Raw genomic sequence first — 18,218 nt, 5'->3', positions numbered from 1 at the left:
GTACACAGATGAGGCTGAAGTGAACCTTGAACAATATACGTATAACTGTTGTAGGGGAGGAGGATTGGGAAAAAATATTTTCACATTATAGTTTGTTTTCCTCATTTTTGATGAGCAGGTTTTAGTGTTAATGAAGTGTCAGTCTCCAGGGAATCTCTGCTTATATCCCCTAAAATCAGATCACATGTGAAATCTGAACAATTTGATTCCCACCTGCATTTTTGGATATTGCCTCAAGGAAACATCACTCTATTTGACCAGAGTGCACCCCTAGGACAGACCAAGAAACCAGGAGGAAACAAAACCATGTACATATACACATAGACAGCAAAAAATCTATAAATTTGGCATGTAGATATACATCAATTTATTCATTCAGCAGAATGCGTTGAACACATGCTGTGTGTCACGGTGCTGTAGGCACAGAAGCAACCATGAAAACATGCAAATAAACTATTATAAATACTAAGTAAGGGCTCTGCTTGGTTGATAAAAGGAGGTCAAATAAGGTTATGGGCAAGAGAAGCATTAGCCAGGTTTTCCAGGTCAATTAGCTGGAGTGGGCCCAGAAGAGGGAATGTTCTGGGCAGAGAAAGCAACGTGTATTAGACATATGGCTTATTTCAGGAAATGATGGAGATTCAGGACGGCTGGAGCACAGGAAGAGCTGGGAAGTGATGGAAGATATGAAAGAGAAAAAGGACAGCCAAATTTGGGGCACCCACTATTCTCTTTTTAAAGAGTTTGAATTTCAGGAGTTTTAGGATTTACCCCACATTTAAGAGGCCATCTCATAGGAAGGTGTAAAGGAAGATGTAAATTAAATGATTGACTATAAATTCTTTCTTTTGCTTTCTATATTCTTGGCTGTTTTTTTTTTTTTTTTTTTTTTTTGCTCCCTCTCCTCCAAGCCCAGAATTAGGTCTTCTGTTCTACCATGACACATTTGTGTAGCTCCAAGCATCCATCTTTTCACACTTTTATCTCCACGACCCGGTATTCCATTACCTCAATGTCCGGTAAAAGGATGCGTCAACTAGTTAACACTAAAATATTAGTGATAAAATGACAACAACAACAAAAACAAAACAAAACATTGAACTGCAAATGAATCATGGAGAAAATCTGGACTTGATCTATGGAGAAGACAGTCTTAAACTTGAGAACCAAGTTTCAGTTTTCTGCCAATATAAAAAATAAGCTTTGCAAACAATAGCCAGTTTTTGTTGTAATGGATTTTTCTCCTTTACTTCCATAGGAATTAGTAGCACTTACAGAATTGCGAATGACTCATTCAGTTCAACACGGCTCAGCGCACAGTTAGAAGGCATTGCCAGAAAATCTGGCCTTAAGGGAAGCAAGTAACCGAGTTGTCAAAAAGTCAACAGTTACCTAATTCTCTGGGAAATACAATGAAGTTATAGCAGTTTGGCTACTGAGGCAAGACTTGGTTTGCCCAGGCTTTCTGTGGTAACTTCCTCCTCCAGTGGGAGAAACTGCCGGTAAAGGAAGAATGACAATTTACTTACCATAGGCAAGGCTAATAGGCCTGTCTTAGTCACAGCCTGCCTCCTTGAGACATCCTGGGAAATCCCTATCTGGAAGAGAAGAAAAGTTAAAATCACAGATGCTGTGCCGATGACTTTATTCCGTGTAAATCGTATACGGACTCACTTCTCTTCATTTTTAATGAAAACTATTGCTGTTATTTTCTGTCATGAGTTAACTGTGTGGTCTTTTTTAAATTGTACATATTTGATCTCACTTTAAAAAATACCGCAGGAAACATTTTCTTTCTCTTTATCTCTCTGTCTTCCAAGACCCCAGGAAAAACAGCTTCCACGGCACATCTTGCACAGGGAACAACTAGAATGAGTGCTGCAGAAGGTTCTATGGAGCATGCAGAGGTAAGAACACATTTCTAGGGGATGAGTTGTCCATCTCTAGCATCAACTGCATTTCTTATGGTTCATTAGCCAATGATGAATAAGAGTAGAAATGGCTAGTTTGTTTTCTTTAGGTACTATCTGCTACATATTTTTAATCAATGTTATTTAACAAAGGGAAAGTATATGGGTGACCTTAGCATTTCCTTTGGTCCCTCTGAGCTACATTTCTTCTTGTACTGGTTTACAAAGTCCTTTCAGTGGGCTCCTGTGGGCTCCATATTTTGCCCTTGCTTTAGAGAAATTTGGTTCAACGTAAAATTTTTTAAAAAAACAATATTTGTGTAGTTGGAAATAAAAGAGTATGTATGTACAATTAATACCATAATTTTGTTGGGTTACTGGTTACTGCAACAGAAACTTACTACATGAATGAATGAGTGAAAGTGCTTTCTTAGAGTTCTTTTTAGAACTTTTTAGAACTTTGGTTCTTTTTAGTTCTTTAGAACTTTTTAGAACTATTTTTTTAGAAGAACTTTTAGAACTTTAGAACTTTACTACTAGTGTAGAATCAAACCAAGTGATTTAGATATTTAGATACTTAATTTAGCAGTGTCAGAATTTGAGTATCTTAGAAGCTGGTTTGGGTGTTATGATAAATGAGAGAAATGCCCAGATACTTTAAGCACAGATTACACTATACAAGAAATAACTGTTCTGTAAGTGGGCCCTTAGTAGAACCAATGACTAAAAATCTTTGTATTTATTGAAACATCAGATACCTTCATAAGTAACTGGAAAGCAAAGCAAATACAAATGGAAATTTCTCCCAAAATTTTGTGTTTGATTGACTTTGCTCTGTTTTAATACATACCTGAGACATATGAACCATGGTAACATGTTGATTAATCTCCAGAGAAACCCCTGGTGATATATTTATGGCTTTAAGAAATTCTTATTACTGTGCTTTCCCTCTCTCTCTTACAGATTTAGGATCTAGTTTTTCAGTAACTCTTATTTATAAAATAAAAACCAAAGTCCAAATGTTTTATAATTTCTTTGCAGAGAAAATTATATATGACAAAAAAAAATACACACTATATAATTACTTTTAATCTGGATTCCCAGAAGCCTGGGTCATACAAATGTTTGCTGGTGGCAGAGGTTTATTTTTTTGTCTATATCACAAATAGAGAGGAGACTTTTTGAAGACCCCAAATCTATGCCTCCAGGCATGGTCTGGAACAGGAGAAACTTGAACTTTAGTATGAATCACTATGAAATTTATTAAAAATAGAAATGAAATAAATAGGCTGAGAACAGAGGATTTTTAGGGCAGTGAAACTATTCTGTATGATACTGTAACATCATTATACATTTGTTCACATTGATAGAATGTACAAAACCAAGAATGAACCCTGATGTAAACTATGAATTTTGCTGATGTGTCAGTAGAGGTTTGTCAATTGTAAGAAAAACACTGCTCTGGTGGGAGTTGTTGATAACGTGTGCATAGGTATGGGACAGCAGGCATATGGGAAATCTCTGTACCTTCCACTAGATTTTGCTGTGAACCTGAAACTTCTCTAAAAAATAGTTTATTAAGAAGAAAATGGAGGTGCTATACTCCCTTTTCAGAAATTCTGTTTCAGCGTTCATGATGCCCTATGTTTAGCAAGCTCCCAACAGTGACTTTTATGTGTTCTTGTACTAAGAACCACTGGTTTGGAATCTGGTCTCACTGAATCTCTGCTTTGCTGAGTTCAGGATACCCTAAATACAGTTTACTCACAGCACTTTCCAAATCAAAGGTACCTAATAGTCTGTTCTGAGGCAGAAAGAGTCTAGACTTCCTAAAAAAGGGAAAGCCCAGTTATAAGATAATGTGTTGTCACCTGGATTTTGATGTTCCTTTTGGAACTAGCCAAATCAACTTCTTGAGGTCAGATGCAAGTGTAATAATTCTAAACTTGCTGATCCGCAGAAGAATATCTCTTTTTAAATGTGGCCTTAATTGTTCATGGGTCTGAAGCTAAGAAAACTAAGAACAGCACCTATAGAGATATAAAGTATCATCTAGCCCTAAAACATCGAGTGAGATACAGATAAGTAGAGAAAAGATGGAACAACAGTTTTATAAATCATTTCTAATGAAAAAAAAATCCTGGAAATCCCAGGATGATTGTAAAAGAACACTTCCTATAAATATTTTTGGCAAAGACTGACACATGTTGAAAATATTTAATTGTTCATGAATATCTGTAATCAATTTCCAAAACTACTGAGCCTAAAACTGAATAGCAGACTTCGGACTATCCTCATCACCAGATTCGTTGTATTGTTTATATGACTTGGAGATGAGATGGTAACAAGACTATTGAGTTAGTATAGAGAAAACAGCACTTAGTGAACTTTGTTGGTGGTCCATTTAGACAGATGGCCCACAGTTTCCAGAGCTTTTGTTCTTTCTTTAAATAAATACCCCCAATGCCGGGCGGGTGGGGGAGAGCTGAAAAGAAAGGTGGTTAACTTTTTTGCTGTGCCAATGATTTATTATCTATCTTAACTTATAACCTATTGGCTTTATTCAAAAGGGTGGTGAAAATTGCACAATATCAGATAATCTATGCGAACCTCTCTATAACCTAATTGTATGATGGACACTGAGGTAGCTAATTTATTATAGTCTCAGAATCAGTTTGCTGCCTTTTAGTTATATGTATTGGTCTTTTTTTCTTGATGATTCTATCATTCCTCTGACTTTTGTCAGGGTTACTCTTCAGATACGGACACATCTACAGAAATGACTTTTTAGAAATTTTTATTACTTAATATAAATATCCATTGCTCGCTTCGGCAGCACATATGCTTAATATAAGTATCCAAAATGTGTCCATGAAACCTACCTGATTTCTATAAGAATTATTATTATTTTTGTTTGGAAAGAGGTTGAAATCAAAACTCATGAAATCCTAATTTCTTATTTCCCTATTGTATAGATATATTTGTAATTTATTAGAGAATTATTTTGTCAATTATTTCATATAAAGGAGCCTGAAACATAATATAAACAGGTCTCTATGATGGACTATGGTGTGAGGGTTGGTACCTCTAGAATAAGATATTTTTACGAATCACCACAGGAGAGCTGGGCAAATGCACGGAGTTTGTGAAGGATAACATTTCCCCAACTTATGTTGTAGACTATTTTGTTTCACTCTTTTTTCTTTTTTTTTTTTTTTTAGTATGATCAATCATCAAGCAGAAAGAACTTGACAAATTCTCTTGAACAAAAGATAAGGTGTTTGGAAAAACAGAGAAAAGAGGTAATTTAGAAATATTAGTTGAAGCAACATGTAACATGATTTAATGCTAAGAATAAAATAGAATGTATATCTAGAGTCTTTTATTTTTGTTATTGGGTCACTGTATTTAGTTCTAGGATATTGAAAAGTGTTATTTTGAGAGCGAGTGCTTTTCTCTTATTCACTTTTATTTCTCTTACTCAGTCTCTCAGTTTTTGTGTAGAAGAGTGAAAAATGACAGTCATCAATCCCATAATTATAATCTTAATTTTCTCAAAACTTAGATGTTTCATCCACATGGACTATGTGAGCTTATCAACTATGCCATTATGCCTTGCAACCTGACACACTTTGAGACTCAAACTGTCACAGGCTTTAAGTGTAATTGACTTAGGTTCTATGACTTTATGAGCTGGACATCCAACCACATAGGGGTTAAGGAGCATTATCATAAAAAAAATGTTTCTTTCTAAAATGCCTTTAGGGATGTAATGGATGTTATTTTGAGTTCTGTTTTTCTCAGTTTAATGAATATTAGAAACTCTTTATTCTTCTTGACAGATGGAGAAGTGAAAAGTATAAAAATTTTAGCCCAGTGTATGTTGTCAATTTTTAAATTACTTTTCTAAACAATTATACATGTTACATCCTCCATGTCTTCTCTGTGGTTCCCTCTACTCCTTGTTGATACTTCATAAAATATTGAACCCCTCTGGAAAATTACTGAACGATAGCAGAGGAATGTTACCATAGCATAGAAATGTTAATCCTTAAAATGCCAACAGATCAGATATCCTTATAGAGTAATATTATATAGTCCATACTAAATACCCATATCATTTCCAGCATTTACCTAGTGATTTACCTAGTGATTGCCTGTCAGGATTAGGTATTTTGTTTTATAATTAGGAGAATATCTTTCTTCTTTTTAGTTATTGTGACTATCCTCTTGATCTCTGTCCCATATTGACAGTGTTGGATTTCTCTTAATGTAGGAAGTTACAGACTTCCCTTACAAGAAAACTAAAACACAGGTCATAGTGTTTTTTCTTCCTTTTATCTAGCATATAATGTTAAAGCTTCCAAATTACAGCCTAAATTATTTCTAAATATTGTCTTATGGTAAAACTATTATTCCTTGAAAATCTGTACTTTGAAAAAGGTGATATTATCCATTCACTGAGTATATTTTACAAATCATGTATTGATTCTAAAAAGCACAATATTGCAAGCACATGGTGTTCAGTTAATATAAATTGGAATTTGTTAACATAAATTCCGCTTTTAAAAAGCTAGAAGAAATATTTCATTGTAATAATCAATGTAAGCACATAGAAAAATATGGAAAGGTTTGAAAAAAGACCCTTCATATATTAATAAATTTTACAGAAAACCATCAATACTCACATATTTTTCCTGGATTTTGATTGGGCTAAACAAAGATGAAAATTCAAATAACTAAGCAAAGTGGAAAGTTGCTAACAAGTGGTTCAGCTGACAAGTCCAGATATACAGAAAACTTCATAGTTTTTCATACATGAACCACTTGTGAAAACAGGAAAAGTGTGCTCATTTAAATCATCGCAACCCTACCAGTACTTGGTGAAAGGAATACTGTCTTCACCCACGGCTTGCAAGATCTTAGTACCCCCAAAAAAGTGATTTCATTTTGGCCAAATTTCCAAATGGGCAAAAATCCATATTGATTTACCAAATTTTAATAATTTCAGCTCCTGGAAGTCAACCAGCAATGGGATCAGCAATTTAGAAGTATGAAAGAGCTATATGAAAGAAAGGTAAACACCTCCCTATTTAGTATTTGTTTAAATCAATAAGCAGTGGGACCAAATCTGTGAAGATTCTCACTGATTTCAGCTGAAGGAGATTCGTGACTAGCCAACTGTTGAAAAATGATGGGGGTGGGGGGAAGGTGCTGAGTGTATTATTGGCCTCTTGGTACTGAAGATTAATGAAGGATATCTGAATTATCTTGAGCATGGCAATACAAAAGACGAAGTACTAAAAATAGCTTCTCGAGGTGTCTCTAGAGTTCTTATGCACACATTTATCATAGCTCACATAGCAGGAATGAACACACAAGGTTATAGGTGAGGTGACAGATGGTTTAAGGTTCATACTGTTTTTTGCAAGGCCAGTTCTGTACTTCTTTAATTAGATAGCATAAGCTCTTTCCACAGATAAAGAAATAAACAACGGTAACAGTGAAAGTGTGAGGGGAATTGGTGCATTCCCTTTCCCCCCTAAAGTATTTTCTCTGTCAAAGAATCTTTAGTGTTGGTGAGAAATTTTTGGAGGGATCAACTTATCATTTTAAATTATTTCACATTCAAAAAGAGGGAAACGGAGAAAGTAAATTCCCCTGAATAATTCAGAATTAAGAAACCGGACCACAGTGAGTAACACAGCAGTATTGCTCTTCTCCATTTTGGTAGGCAGAAGTATTAAATTTAGTTAGTGCACGATAATGTTCCACTACATGATGCCATGGTCAGGTCACCTTATTAAAGTCAGTCTGGGACAGCTTTTGTGTCCCCAGATTTTAAAGAACACATCCCAGAGAAAATGTCTAAGCTGCTCAGGAAGAATGGCTGGCAGGTTTATGAAGACCGGGTGTTAACAACGGGCATCTTTGATGAAGCACCCTTTGCTAAAAGCTTCTCAACTGGACCGGCGTCACTCTGAGGGCTGATTCGGCCTTTCGTAGGGGGTCCAACATTGCACATTACTGATGAGTTAAAAGCCATTGTTTTTCTCTGGTGTAGACATATTCGCTTACCCTCTATCCCTCCATGCCGCCCTTTTCAAGTCAGGAAAAGGCCCATTTTGAGAGTTAGGAATAGATTGACGGGCCCAGAAGCGTCCCCTCACCCCGTCTAAGGTCCAAATCTTTATTACCTCGCACGTGGTGTGGTTTGGAGAAAAGAGGGAAGGGGCTGAAGTCTGTTTTAGGGGTTTGTTTCCCCCCCCCGTAAAGGAAGCCCTTTTTTAGATGCACTGGTCCTGATCTCCGCGAAGAGGGGTGGGAAATAGAGCCTCTTTCCTTAGGGGCCCGCCCAGGAGTGGGGCGTGTCTGTCCCCAAGTGCACTCGGTGGGAATAAATCCGGGAGGGGGGAAGAGGGTGTGAGTTTCAGAAGCGGTTTCTGCAACTCTCTGTGAACGACTTCCTCAGGTCGCGGAGCTGAAAACGAAACTGGACGCCGCAGAAAGATTTCTCAGCGCGCAGGAGGAGGAGCGGCAACAGAGTCAGAGAGAGAGCGACAGGCTGCGCGAGCAGACCCGCGAGCGGCTGCAGCGCCAGGAGGTGGGCGGGGTTCGCGGAGCGGACCTCCCCCGCGCGGCGGCGGGAGTAGCCGGACCCCACACGTGTGTGCGAGGGCGGAGGGCTTGCGCGAGTCCCCAGAGGCGCAGAGCGGGGCAGTTCTCCGCAATCCGAACCAGGGACATGCCCCGCTCGCTTCCTCCTTTGTTGACCAAATGGGCTTGCGGTCCTGTGTCGCTAGAGAACTGATCTTCCGGCAGAGAGAACTGATCTGAGATTTGGGGCTGTCTTTCTAGCGCATTTCAGCCTAGAAGATGAGTTTTGCTCTTTCGATTTTACTCATATGTATTATTTTACTATTAGTGTTGGTAATAATGGGATAGTACCTTGTATTTGTACAGCTGCTTTTCAGCTTACAGAGTTTTACAAATAAGCATGGCTTTTATCATCATAAAATTAGGACTTTTAAAAAGGAGCCTCACCTTCATTATCTCATTTAACAAGCTCTTCTCACCTTCATTATCTCATTTAACAAGCTCTTCTCATCTGTGAGGAAAATATTATTTTTGCATTTTAAAGACAAAAAAGCTGAGATGTGAAGAGGATGCGTGACTTGCCAACCTCGCCAGCCCAGTACTTGGGAAAATGGGAGTTGAACCCCGTCTCCTGATTCTAAGTCTCCATTAATTCCTGCTGAGAGCAAGGCGGTGGTCATGGAGGCGAATGGCCTCACCTAAAATACTCTTGGTTTTGAGGCTAGTGGATATTGTAGAAAATGGGAGAAAAACCTTAAGTTCTAATGGACTCTCATTTTTTAATATATGTTAACAAAAAACAAGAACTGTAAATATTCTAAGGTGAAGTCTTGTGACTGATTCTGTGAGGCATTGGCTGTATTTTAACAAATGCACCAATCTTAACGCAGTGCCTAAAATCAGTGCAGACAGTCCTTGGTGTAGGTTTCCTATTTTGTGAAGGGTGTCTCTGTCTCAGTGAGAAGAAAACAAGGTTTAGCAACTCCTTCTGGTCCTGGAGCAGTACCTTCCTTTCCCATTTAGATCCTGACCAACCGGGAATCATGGCAATTGTTCCTTCATGCAGTTGGAACCATATTCTAGTGAAGTCCTTTTCTTCTAAATTATGCCAAGTTAGAAAATGATTGATTCATTTTCTAAGCGTATATGAGCTCATTCTAATTAAAGCAAATAGAAAGGTTTTCACTAAAAAACAAAAACAAACAAAAAAGAATAACCTAAAGTAGATATCTTAAATCTCATTATTATATTGGGAGATATTAATCACTAAAAGAGCATACTTTAACCTACGTATTAGCTATTTTCTCATCTTGATTTACCTAAATTCTGAAATATTTATTTTATTAGGTTAAAATCTGAATGCCATTAAGAATCTAATTCATTCCAGAAAAAGTTTACTATCTAAAATACAAATTAAGAATTAGAAGACAGATGTTGTCTGAATCCAGAGCCCACTAGTGTCAAAGCAACAAACCTTGCTTCAGTTATTTAAACCACAGGACATCTTGAAGGTTATCTGGAACATGGAGGAGTGATGGCAGTTGGACTCTACCTTTTTTTGTCTTTTTTTTTAATCTCTACCTTTTTGTTTTTAGGATTTTATTTATTTATTTGACACAGAGAGAGAGATCACAAGTAGGCAGAGAGGCAGGCAGAGAGAGGAGGAAGCAGGCTCTCCGCTGAGCAGAGAGCCTGATGCGGTGCTCCATCCCAGGACCCTGGGATCATGACCTGAGCCGAAGGCAGAGGCTTTAACCCACTGAGCCACCCAGGCGCCCCTATCTCTACCTTTTAAAAGTAATAATCACAATAATACAGTGCTCTGAATAATTATCTGTAGTGAAGGCTCTTATTTGCCTGAAGTTGAATCCTCTTCTCCCTCTCTTCAGTTCAGAATGATGCAGGCAGGATTGGGTTTTGAGATATTTTGTATTTTTGTTGCAATGATGCTTTTTTTTTCTTTTTAGAAGTTTAATTACTTTCACTAAGTCACTTAACTATCACTTTGTAATAGTACATGGGAACTAGCTTATTCTGTGGACCCATTTGACCCTTGAAAGTGAGGATTGGGCATTTTGAGCTTTTTCGGCATCATAAAACTTAGTAGCACTGAGTAATAAAGAAAGATTTTCTCTAACCAAACCCTGTCCTCCACCCAAAGAATATTGCTTAAATGGATCAATTAAATGAAAATCTAGCAGGTCCTGTTTTTGTTGTATTTCAGTATTCCTACAATATTATCTCCTCTGAATTTTATTGATTTCGATTTTGTCTTCTTGCTGTTTACTTCAGAAGGAAAAGGAGAGCCTACACAAAGAATTACATGAATTGAAGAAAGAAAATAAGTTCTTGAAGGAAAAAAATGCTCTTGTGAACAAGAAGAAGGAACATTATGAGTGTGAAATAAAACGCCTCAATAAGGTATTAGCCGGGACAAGCTGGGGAGATGGAAGGGGAGGTCCCTGTATAAAGAGCACATTCTTACCTGAGAGTCACAACAAAATCCGTGCTCAGTGTTGCTCCCAGTCGTGGGAGCTTGCACAGAACTTCGCTGTAATTTTCTCAGTCACTCCTGTCTGCATCTTTCAGCCACACTTGACTAAGGAGGCTTTAAGGAATTAGTGTCTGTGCAAAGAATCATCATGAAAAAGAGAAACAAGGAGAAAATTTAGAAGACAGAAAGAACTTTTTTTTTTTTTTTTTTTTTTTTTTTTTTTAGTTCAAAGAACCATATAAAGCGAATGTGTTTTGTGAACAATAGCATACCTCTTGGTCAACCACAAAAGTTTCCTGAGGAAACAGGCTGTTCTTTAAAATCATCACTATGGAACTAGCTGTGATGCAGACTCTATGGAATCATGCTAAATGCCAAACCCAAGGCTGAGATGGTGACTTTCCCGAGAAAAAGCCTAAAACTCACTTTTAATTGGGGTGTGGGGTCCCGGTGGAGGACAGGGGGTTGGAGGGGCAAGTCTGTTAGAAAAACACAAGTGGTTAAATGCCTTTGCTTCAACTTAGCTATTCTAAGGGGCTACCTGTGAATTGCTTACCAAAGGATGACTAGGGAGAGTTTGTGCATTTGTGTGTCTGTGTATCTTCAAGAGCTAACAGCTTCATTTTCCTGGGAAAGGGATTGCTGACTTGTTCAAGAAAACAAATCCTTTGCTGTTGATTTTTCAGAGAGCCACATCAGATGTGGACCATAGGAATACTTTTAGTACATGTTTGAGTCAAGATATTCATCTCTGAAGTTAGCGATTTCATTTTTTTTCAAAGATTTTATTTATTTATTTGACAGAGAGAGAGAGAAAGAGAGCATAAACAGGGGGAGCGGCAAGCAGAAGGAGAGGAAGAATCAGGCTCCCTGCTGAGCAGAGAGCCCCGTGAGGGGCTCAATCCCAGAACCCCGGGATCATTACCTGAGCCAAATGCAGACACTTAACCGACTCAGCCACCCAGGCACCCCTCAAGTTAGATATTTCTTAACCAAAGTAACAGAAATTGCCTTCTAAAACAAGAGTAGGAGATTGGCCTTGAAAATGTACCCAGTGCCGGTATTTTGGACTATGCATCTTGTGGTTAACTAGTGTTGAGAGGATCATTTAAAGATCCCCCAAGTGTTAAGTTTGTGCCTGTACAGTTGACAGGATGTTTTACAAATGTGCTGTTATACTCGGTCTGCTTGTGAGATAAGTTACTGATCAGAAGATGGGAAAGTAGTGACTAACTTCCTGAACAATGTACCTCTCTATCCTCTAAGAGAGGAAAACAATGTTCAGAGATACAAATTTAGGGCAAATGAATTTTCCCTTTTATTCTCTCTTGGAAATCCTCCACAGATGAATTAGAGGAACTAACACTGAGATTATATTTGAAATCTTTCCATTTGTGATATATTGTTTGACAGGTTTTCTTCTGTTCTCTAATTCATTTCTGTAAGTGTTGGCACAAGAATATAAATGCTGTAGAAATTAGAACAGCCAAGAACTCTGCTTTTTGCTCATGTCCACATGTACACTTCATTTTTGTGTATCTGTATCTATAGTCAACAGAAATGTTTTAAAAGTCAGTAAAGAATTTTAACCCTTAGGATTATAATAAAATTGAGAAAGTAAGAACCATTACTTTGAGTAAAATTCAGGCCTTTATACAAATGTCATCTTCTCACTGAGAAGAAGATTTTTCTGGCCATCCTAATTAAAACTACATACCCCACATCTGATATTTCCTATTTTAATGTTTCTTTGTAATGTATTGCTATCTCATGTATGTTCAGTGTCTCCTATTATCAAATTTGTTTCCTGTCTCCTGATCTTGACTGTAAGCTCCATGAAGGAGGAGTTTTGCTGAACTGACATCTCGATCAGGCTAGTAGGCACAGTACTAAGGGCTCATGATACTTGTAGTGGCCTATTAATACGTTTAATTTCCCTTAAAATCCGGAGAAAAAATGGACCTTCAGGTTGAAAAAAGTTTTCATATTAATATTATTATATTCATCTTTATAAGAATGCAGTTATAAAACACAATTTTAATATGTATTATTTGGAGACAAGGACTCACAAATGCAACAGTCATAGTGTGGCCTAAGTTTTTCTGTTTTTTTGTTTTGTTTTGTTTTGTTTTTTACGGCTGTAGTCTGAATGCCAGCAACAGGGCCTTGCTCACAGTGTGTTCTTAGATATATATTGAGTAGATGAATTAATTAAATAATTTAGCTAGTACATAATACGTTCAATAGCCAAATCTGGCCCTGAGTTTCCTGCTTTAGCAGGCATAATGCATTACTTATGACTAGTGGGAAAAAAAAATAAAAATAAAAGGGCACTTCAAGCCAGAAAACGTTTTGTCTGCCACATCTATACCTTAAGGTGTCATTAAAAAAACAGATATACAATGATAAGCTATGAGTTTTTTTTTTGTCATTTAATCATGTATTAGTGTCTAATGAAATGTGTAAGATATTACTATTCATTTTTAAACTGTAGATTTGACTTGACTTTTCTTTTCTTTTCTTTTCTTTTCTTTCCTCTCCTTTCCAGTCCTTTCCTTTTCTTTCCTTTCCTTACCACTGTAATAAATAGAAGTTACTCAAAATGTTGATTTGGGTAGCTGATTGTGCATACCATCCAACACAGCATGGAGTTTGGGGCCCAACCTCCTTGCACAAGCAGACCGCCTACTGACCCATTCACTCAGCAGAAGCATGTCAGTTTAGTAATTAACATATGGTTTTCAGAAGTTCACACAACTGTGTGTACTCAATTCAACTTATTTGCTTTGAAGGAAATACCCAAGGGCATTGTTTTCTTTGAGTTCTTAAAGAGAAGCCAGATGTTTAACCAAAGTGAGAGAAATTACCTGAGGCTAGTCAGCCAGTGCCACCCATGGGCAAAATTGATTTGTCCAACATCTCACCGTCATGAGATGGGTAGATCTGTTTGGTTTGCCTGTGCTGATAGTAAATTACTGTTCTAGAGTAGGTTACAGGTGTTTGTTCAAGGAAGTTGGAAAACCCCAAGATGGAATAAATGTTGATTAAACTCACCTTTCGTTTATGACTCATTTGTAAAATTTCTAGAAGCCTGAATAGCATGAAAGGTAGACCAGGAAATTCAAATATAACAAGACCCACAAAAATAATCTCTTCATAGGGGTAGGATATGAAATCAGCATTTTTGACTTAAGTCTTATTTGGCTCACTTCATCCTGGATTCTCGCCATTACTACTAACACATTTTTAAAAATTATAATTAATATGATACTTCCTAAAACTCTATAGCTTAGCAACAAATTCTAACAAAACATAAATTATTAAACGACATTTGTTGTTTTTTTAAGTTCTTCTTGGAGGAAGAAAGTAGTTCTCGTTTCTCTTATGATTTCCTGAAAATTGATACTTACAATCAGGCTAGACAGTATCCATAGGGTTAAAAGACATTCTATTAGGAAATTCTGTCTATACATATTTAAGATAGTAACTTTTCTTTTCTTTTGCTATCTTTATAACCATATTGTACAGTAATGCAGGAAAATAGTTACTAATAGTATCACCAAACGCACATCATTGAAGCTACCAAAGCAGTTTAGAGGAATTGAAATCTTGGAACTCTGAAAGTGAAACTTTCCTCTTTGTTTGAAGGACTCATTTGATAATGAGCAAGTAGTCATATTGTACGTGGGCTCCCAGACCACACCAGGATGAGGTGTGTTGTATCTCAGTTTTCACGGCTGTTTATTGAACTCGTCATGAACCAAGGTCTTCAGAATAGAGGCGATGTCTTTTATATGATTTGATGAAGTATAGTAAATGTAAGAGATCATGGGCTAGTGAATAATGATGGTAATCTTGTTGGCAACTCTAAGTGTCTCTTGTTGCTTTCACCTCCTCACCAGTGAAACCACTAGGTTGGGCTGGGTGTCAAGAAAGCATGGAGCAATTGGGTGGTTCAGTCGGTTAAGCGTCCAACTCTTGGTTTTGGCTCGGGTCATGATCTCAGGGTTATGAGATAAAGCCTTGTGTTGGGCTCCACACTGGAACCTGTTTGAGAGTCTCTCTTTCTCCTCTCTCTGCCCTCCCTGCCCCATATCTTGCACACTTTTGTGCTCTCAGTCTCTCTTGGAAAAAAAAAAAAAAGAAAGAAAGAAAGAAAGGAAGGAAGCAGAGTACTCTCTTTACCCTGTAGTGAGTTAATTAATGTTTTATTAGAGAATAAATATGACTGTGGCTAGGGCAGGGCACGGTATACTGAGGACGACAGGGCAGAAGAGCAGAAAAAAAATAGATCTAAGGAATATTGATCTGCATGGGTTCACGTTTCCGTGGGTCTCGCTCTTTCCTATCGGGGACAGGGCAGGATAGCACAATATCACTCATGATGTCATCTGGGACCAGCAGCATCAGCTTTTGAAGAATGCAGATTCTCAGAATCTCTCCCACATCACACAACTGATTCAGGAACTCCGGGGTCAGTGCCCAGGGATGGGCATGTTTGCTACCTCTCCAGGTGATTCTGATGCTCTCTAAACTTTGAGCATTATTGATAAAGTATGTGTTTGACTGAAGCAGAGAATCTGAAGGAAGGTTATAGATGTTTTCTTTTCATGGTTGGCTTGGTGGCGGGGAGATCCCCAACATCAATATCAAAAGCCCTTCTAAATAACAATGACAGTTGAATAACATAAGCATCGTCATGGAGAAAAGACAGATTCTGAAAAAAAAAATTGTATCCTAAAAAAGGAGAAAGAAGAAAAGTTATTCAGTCGGAAAGGTAGCATCAAAAATGGAGTTCTGTCTTGCAGGGGTCATTTGAGATCATTGTAACAATTATAGAGGAATTCATAAGATGTGGTAACTCTTTAGCTCAACCGTGTGCTTATCATATAACATAGGCTCTTCAAGATGCCTTGAAAATCGAGTGTTCTTCATTTTCGGAGGACTGTTTGGGAAAGTCTGAAATGGAGTGCAGGCATGAGGAGATGCGAACAGAAATGGAAGTTCTCAAACAGCAGGTGAGAAGTTGAAAGTGGCGCGATCATGTAGAAAACACAGGGCCCATTGTTCATGCTCCTTTGGATATTTTTGGAAATCTTTCTATTCAAAACGTGTCCAAAGTCTTTGCATTTATTTTCATTAGAATTATCTAATTTTAAAGCTTGATAAGAGAATATATATCAGCTAGCCCAACTAACACTTTATAAAAGGGGAATTGAGTTTCAAATGGGTGAAATGGTTTATCCAAGATCATACAGTTAAAAGAAGGGCTTCTTAATTAACCTTTTGGTGAGATTTTATTAGCATTGGTCTAGAGTTTCACGTGGACACAATTTATTTTGAACACACTACCACCGCAAACCTTGGACCTTTTCAGAAAATGATTGCAGCCAGGCTGTTATTCTGAGCTGTTGGCCTCCAGGCCTTTGAACCACACGGGCAGTGTTAAATACTCTGCACTGATCATAAGCACTGAAGAGCCAGCTCTGCTCACCGACAGCTGCATGTGGATGGCACCACCTAGCAATTTATTGATACACAAGTTCCTCCTCCTCCCCACTCACCCAGCCCCAACCCCACGTCACCAAGTGGACAGAAGAGTAAAGGTGTAAGCTTCTACATGTATCAGCAACATAGGTCTGTAGGCACAGAGCACTGCCTGACTGATTTGGATCTAAATTTAGTTCAGCCAGCTGGAGCTGGCTTAGCTGAGGGGCCACCCATGCACATCATATCTCTTTTCCTGTAAGAGGTTAAATAAACTAATGAAGATAAAGTTCATGGAACAGTTCATGGCGATGTCAATAAATATAGGATACATATAGGAATCCTATCTCTGAAGCACACAATGTCAGTGATATATTAGCGGTGGGGGAGAGGATGTGATAGAACAAAGAGCTGGGAAGTATGTCCCTGGAACTGATTTGTTGGCTGTTTTGCTCTGAGCAAGGCAAACTCCAAGGATTCTTGATGCAATACGCCAAAGGATGAAGCAACTGCATTCTTGTTGTTGTTTATCGTTATCACTTCCTAAGAAGTAGCCTATCTGTAAATCTAGAAAATTCTAGATCTTGCACTTGATCATAAAGTTGCATTTTCTCTTCTTTTAAACCATTTGAATATTCGGCCCCATTACATTCAGGATCAAATACATGGTTTAAAAATAAACCTATGAAGAGAATAAGGGTAGTATTCGGAGTGTTAAAGCTCTGCCAAATTCTCAACCCCTAAAGTACCATTGCCACTAGCCAGGATTCCTCAGAAAAAAACTACTTCTTATGTTCAGACACTTGAATCATCTTTGATGCTCTCATATAATGTATCCCACATGCGAGAGAGTCACTCTTACACATGCATAGAATTTGCAGCAATGGTTTAGCTCATATTGGATGCAGACAATGACAGGTATCCTTTTTTTCATTATCCCCAAGAGGTCCAGAATCCATCTCCTTAGTTTTTGAGTGGCTATTTTGCTAACTTTATGCATACACATTTTAACTGTGCATATTTTTAATTGGACACCCACAATCACTATATCACCAGGTGTCATGTGATACACTAAAGGATTTCAATTCACAAAGAAACTGAGCTAGAATCTTGGCCACCTGGCTGCAGTGATGACATTGCTATCAGTGTTGTGTTTGATAAAGAGTGTTCAGTTCTGATTAGATGAGCTTCTCCCATTTCAAATGCCTCTGGTAATTGTTTACAGAGCATTAGTTTGACTCTGTCTGGAACTGAGCCTCAGATCTTAACCCAAACCCAAACCAAAGCAAAATGTCAGCTTAGCTGGGTGTAGTTCCCTTGCAATGCTTCTGGTGGATGAAGTCTTAAAAATTAAATGTGTATATCTGCATCTAGATCTGTATAACATGTTTAATTTTTTCCTTTCTTGCCTATTACATGTTGTTCTATTGTTATCAACTTTAATAAGCCTCTAGTTAAAACATGGTGCATTATTCGTGGTGAAGGTTCAGAGTGCATTGGTATTAATAGACAAAAATCTAGCTACTAGGTTCCCTTGGAAGTTGTAATTTAACTCATTGTCTTAAAGAAATTCCTTTGCCTCATACCCTAAGCTTCATTTATTTTTATAGTTCCACATACTAGTCTCCAAACCATCAGTTAACACTATGCCAGCTAAAAACAATAATGATCAAATCTGTTTTTCTTTTGGTTTGATTTTCTGGAATATGTGGAATATTTCTTGCAAAGCA

The 18,218-nt window shown here is 37.7% G+C and overlaps 1 protein-coding gene across 1 annotated transcript in view; it reads left to right on the top strand.

The window, feature by feature from the left end:
- Window positions 1-18,218, top strand: part of TNIP3 (TNFAIP3 interacting protein 3) — a gene marked incomplete at its 5' end in the record, with an annotated part of 162,338 nt that overhangs the window by 126,776 nt on the left and 17,344 nt on the right. The window contains 6 exons of the mRNA XM_080796339.1: window positions 1,821-1,907; window positions 5,132-5,212; window positions 6,922-6,987; window positions 8,383-8,514; window positions 10,800-10,928; window positions 15,900-16,019. Coding sequence (XP_080652465.1) covers window positions 1,821-1,907; window positions 5,132-5,212; window positions 6,922-6,987; window positions 8,383-8,514; window positions 10,800-10,928; window positions 15,900-16,019 — 615 coding nt within the window. The remainder of the gene's footprint in view (window positions 1-1,820; window positions 1,908-5,131; window positions 5,213-6,921; window positions 6,988-8,382; window positions 8,515-10,799; window positions 10,929-15,899; window positions 16,020-18,218) is intronic.

The sequence above is a fragment of the Martes martes genome, assembly GCF_963455335.1.
Source record: "Martes martes genome assembly, chromosome: 2".
In the NCBI taxonomy this organism is placed as follows: domain Eukaryota; kingdom Metazoa; phylum Chordata; class Mammalia; order Carnivora; family Mustelidae; genus Martes; species Martes martes.
The sequence above is the reverse complement of the archived record's forward strand: the minus strand, read 5'-3'. Positions and strand labels throughout refer to the sequence as shown.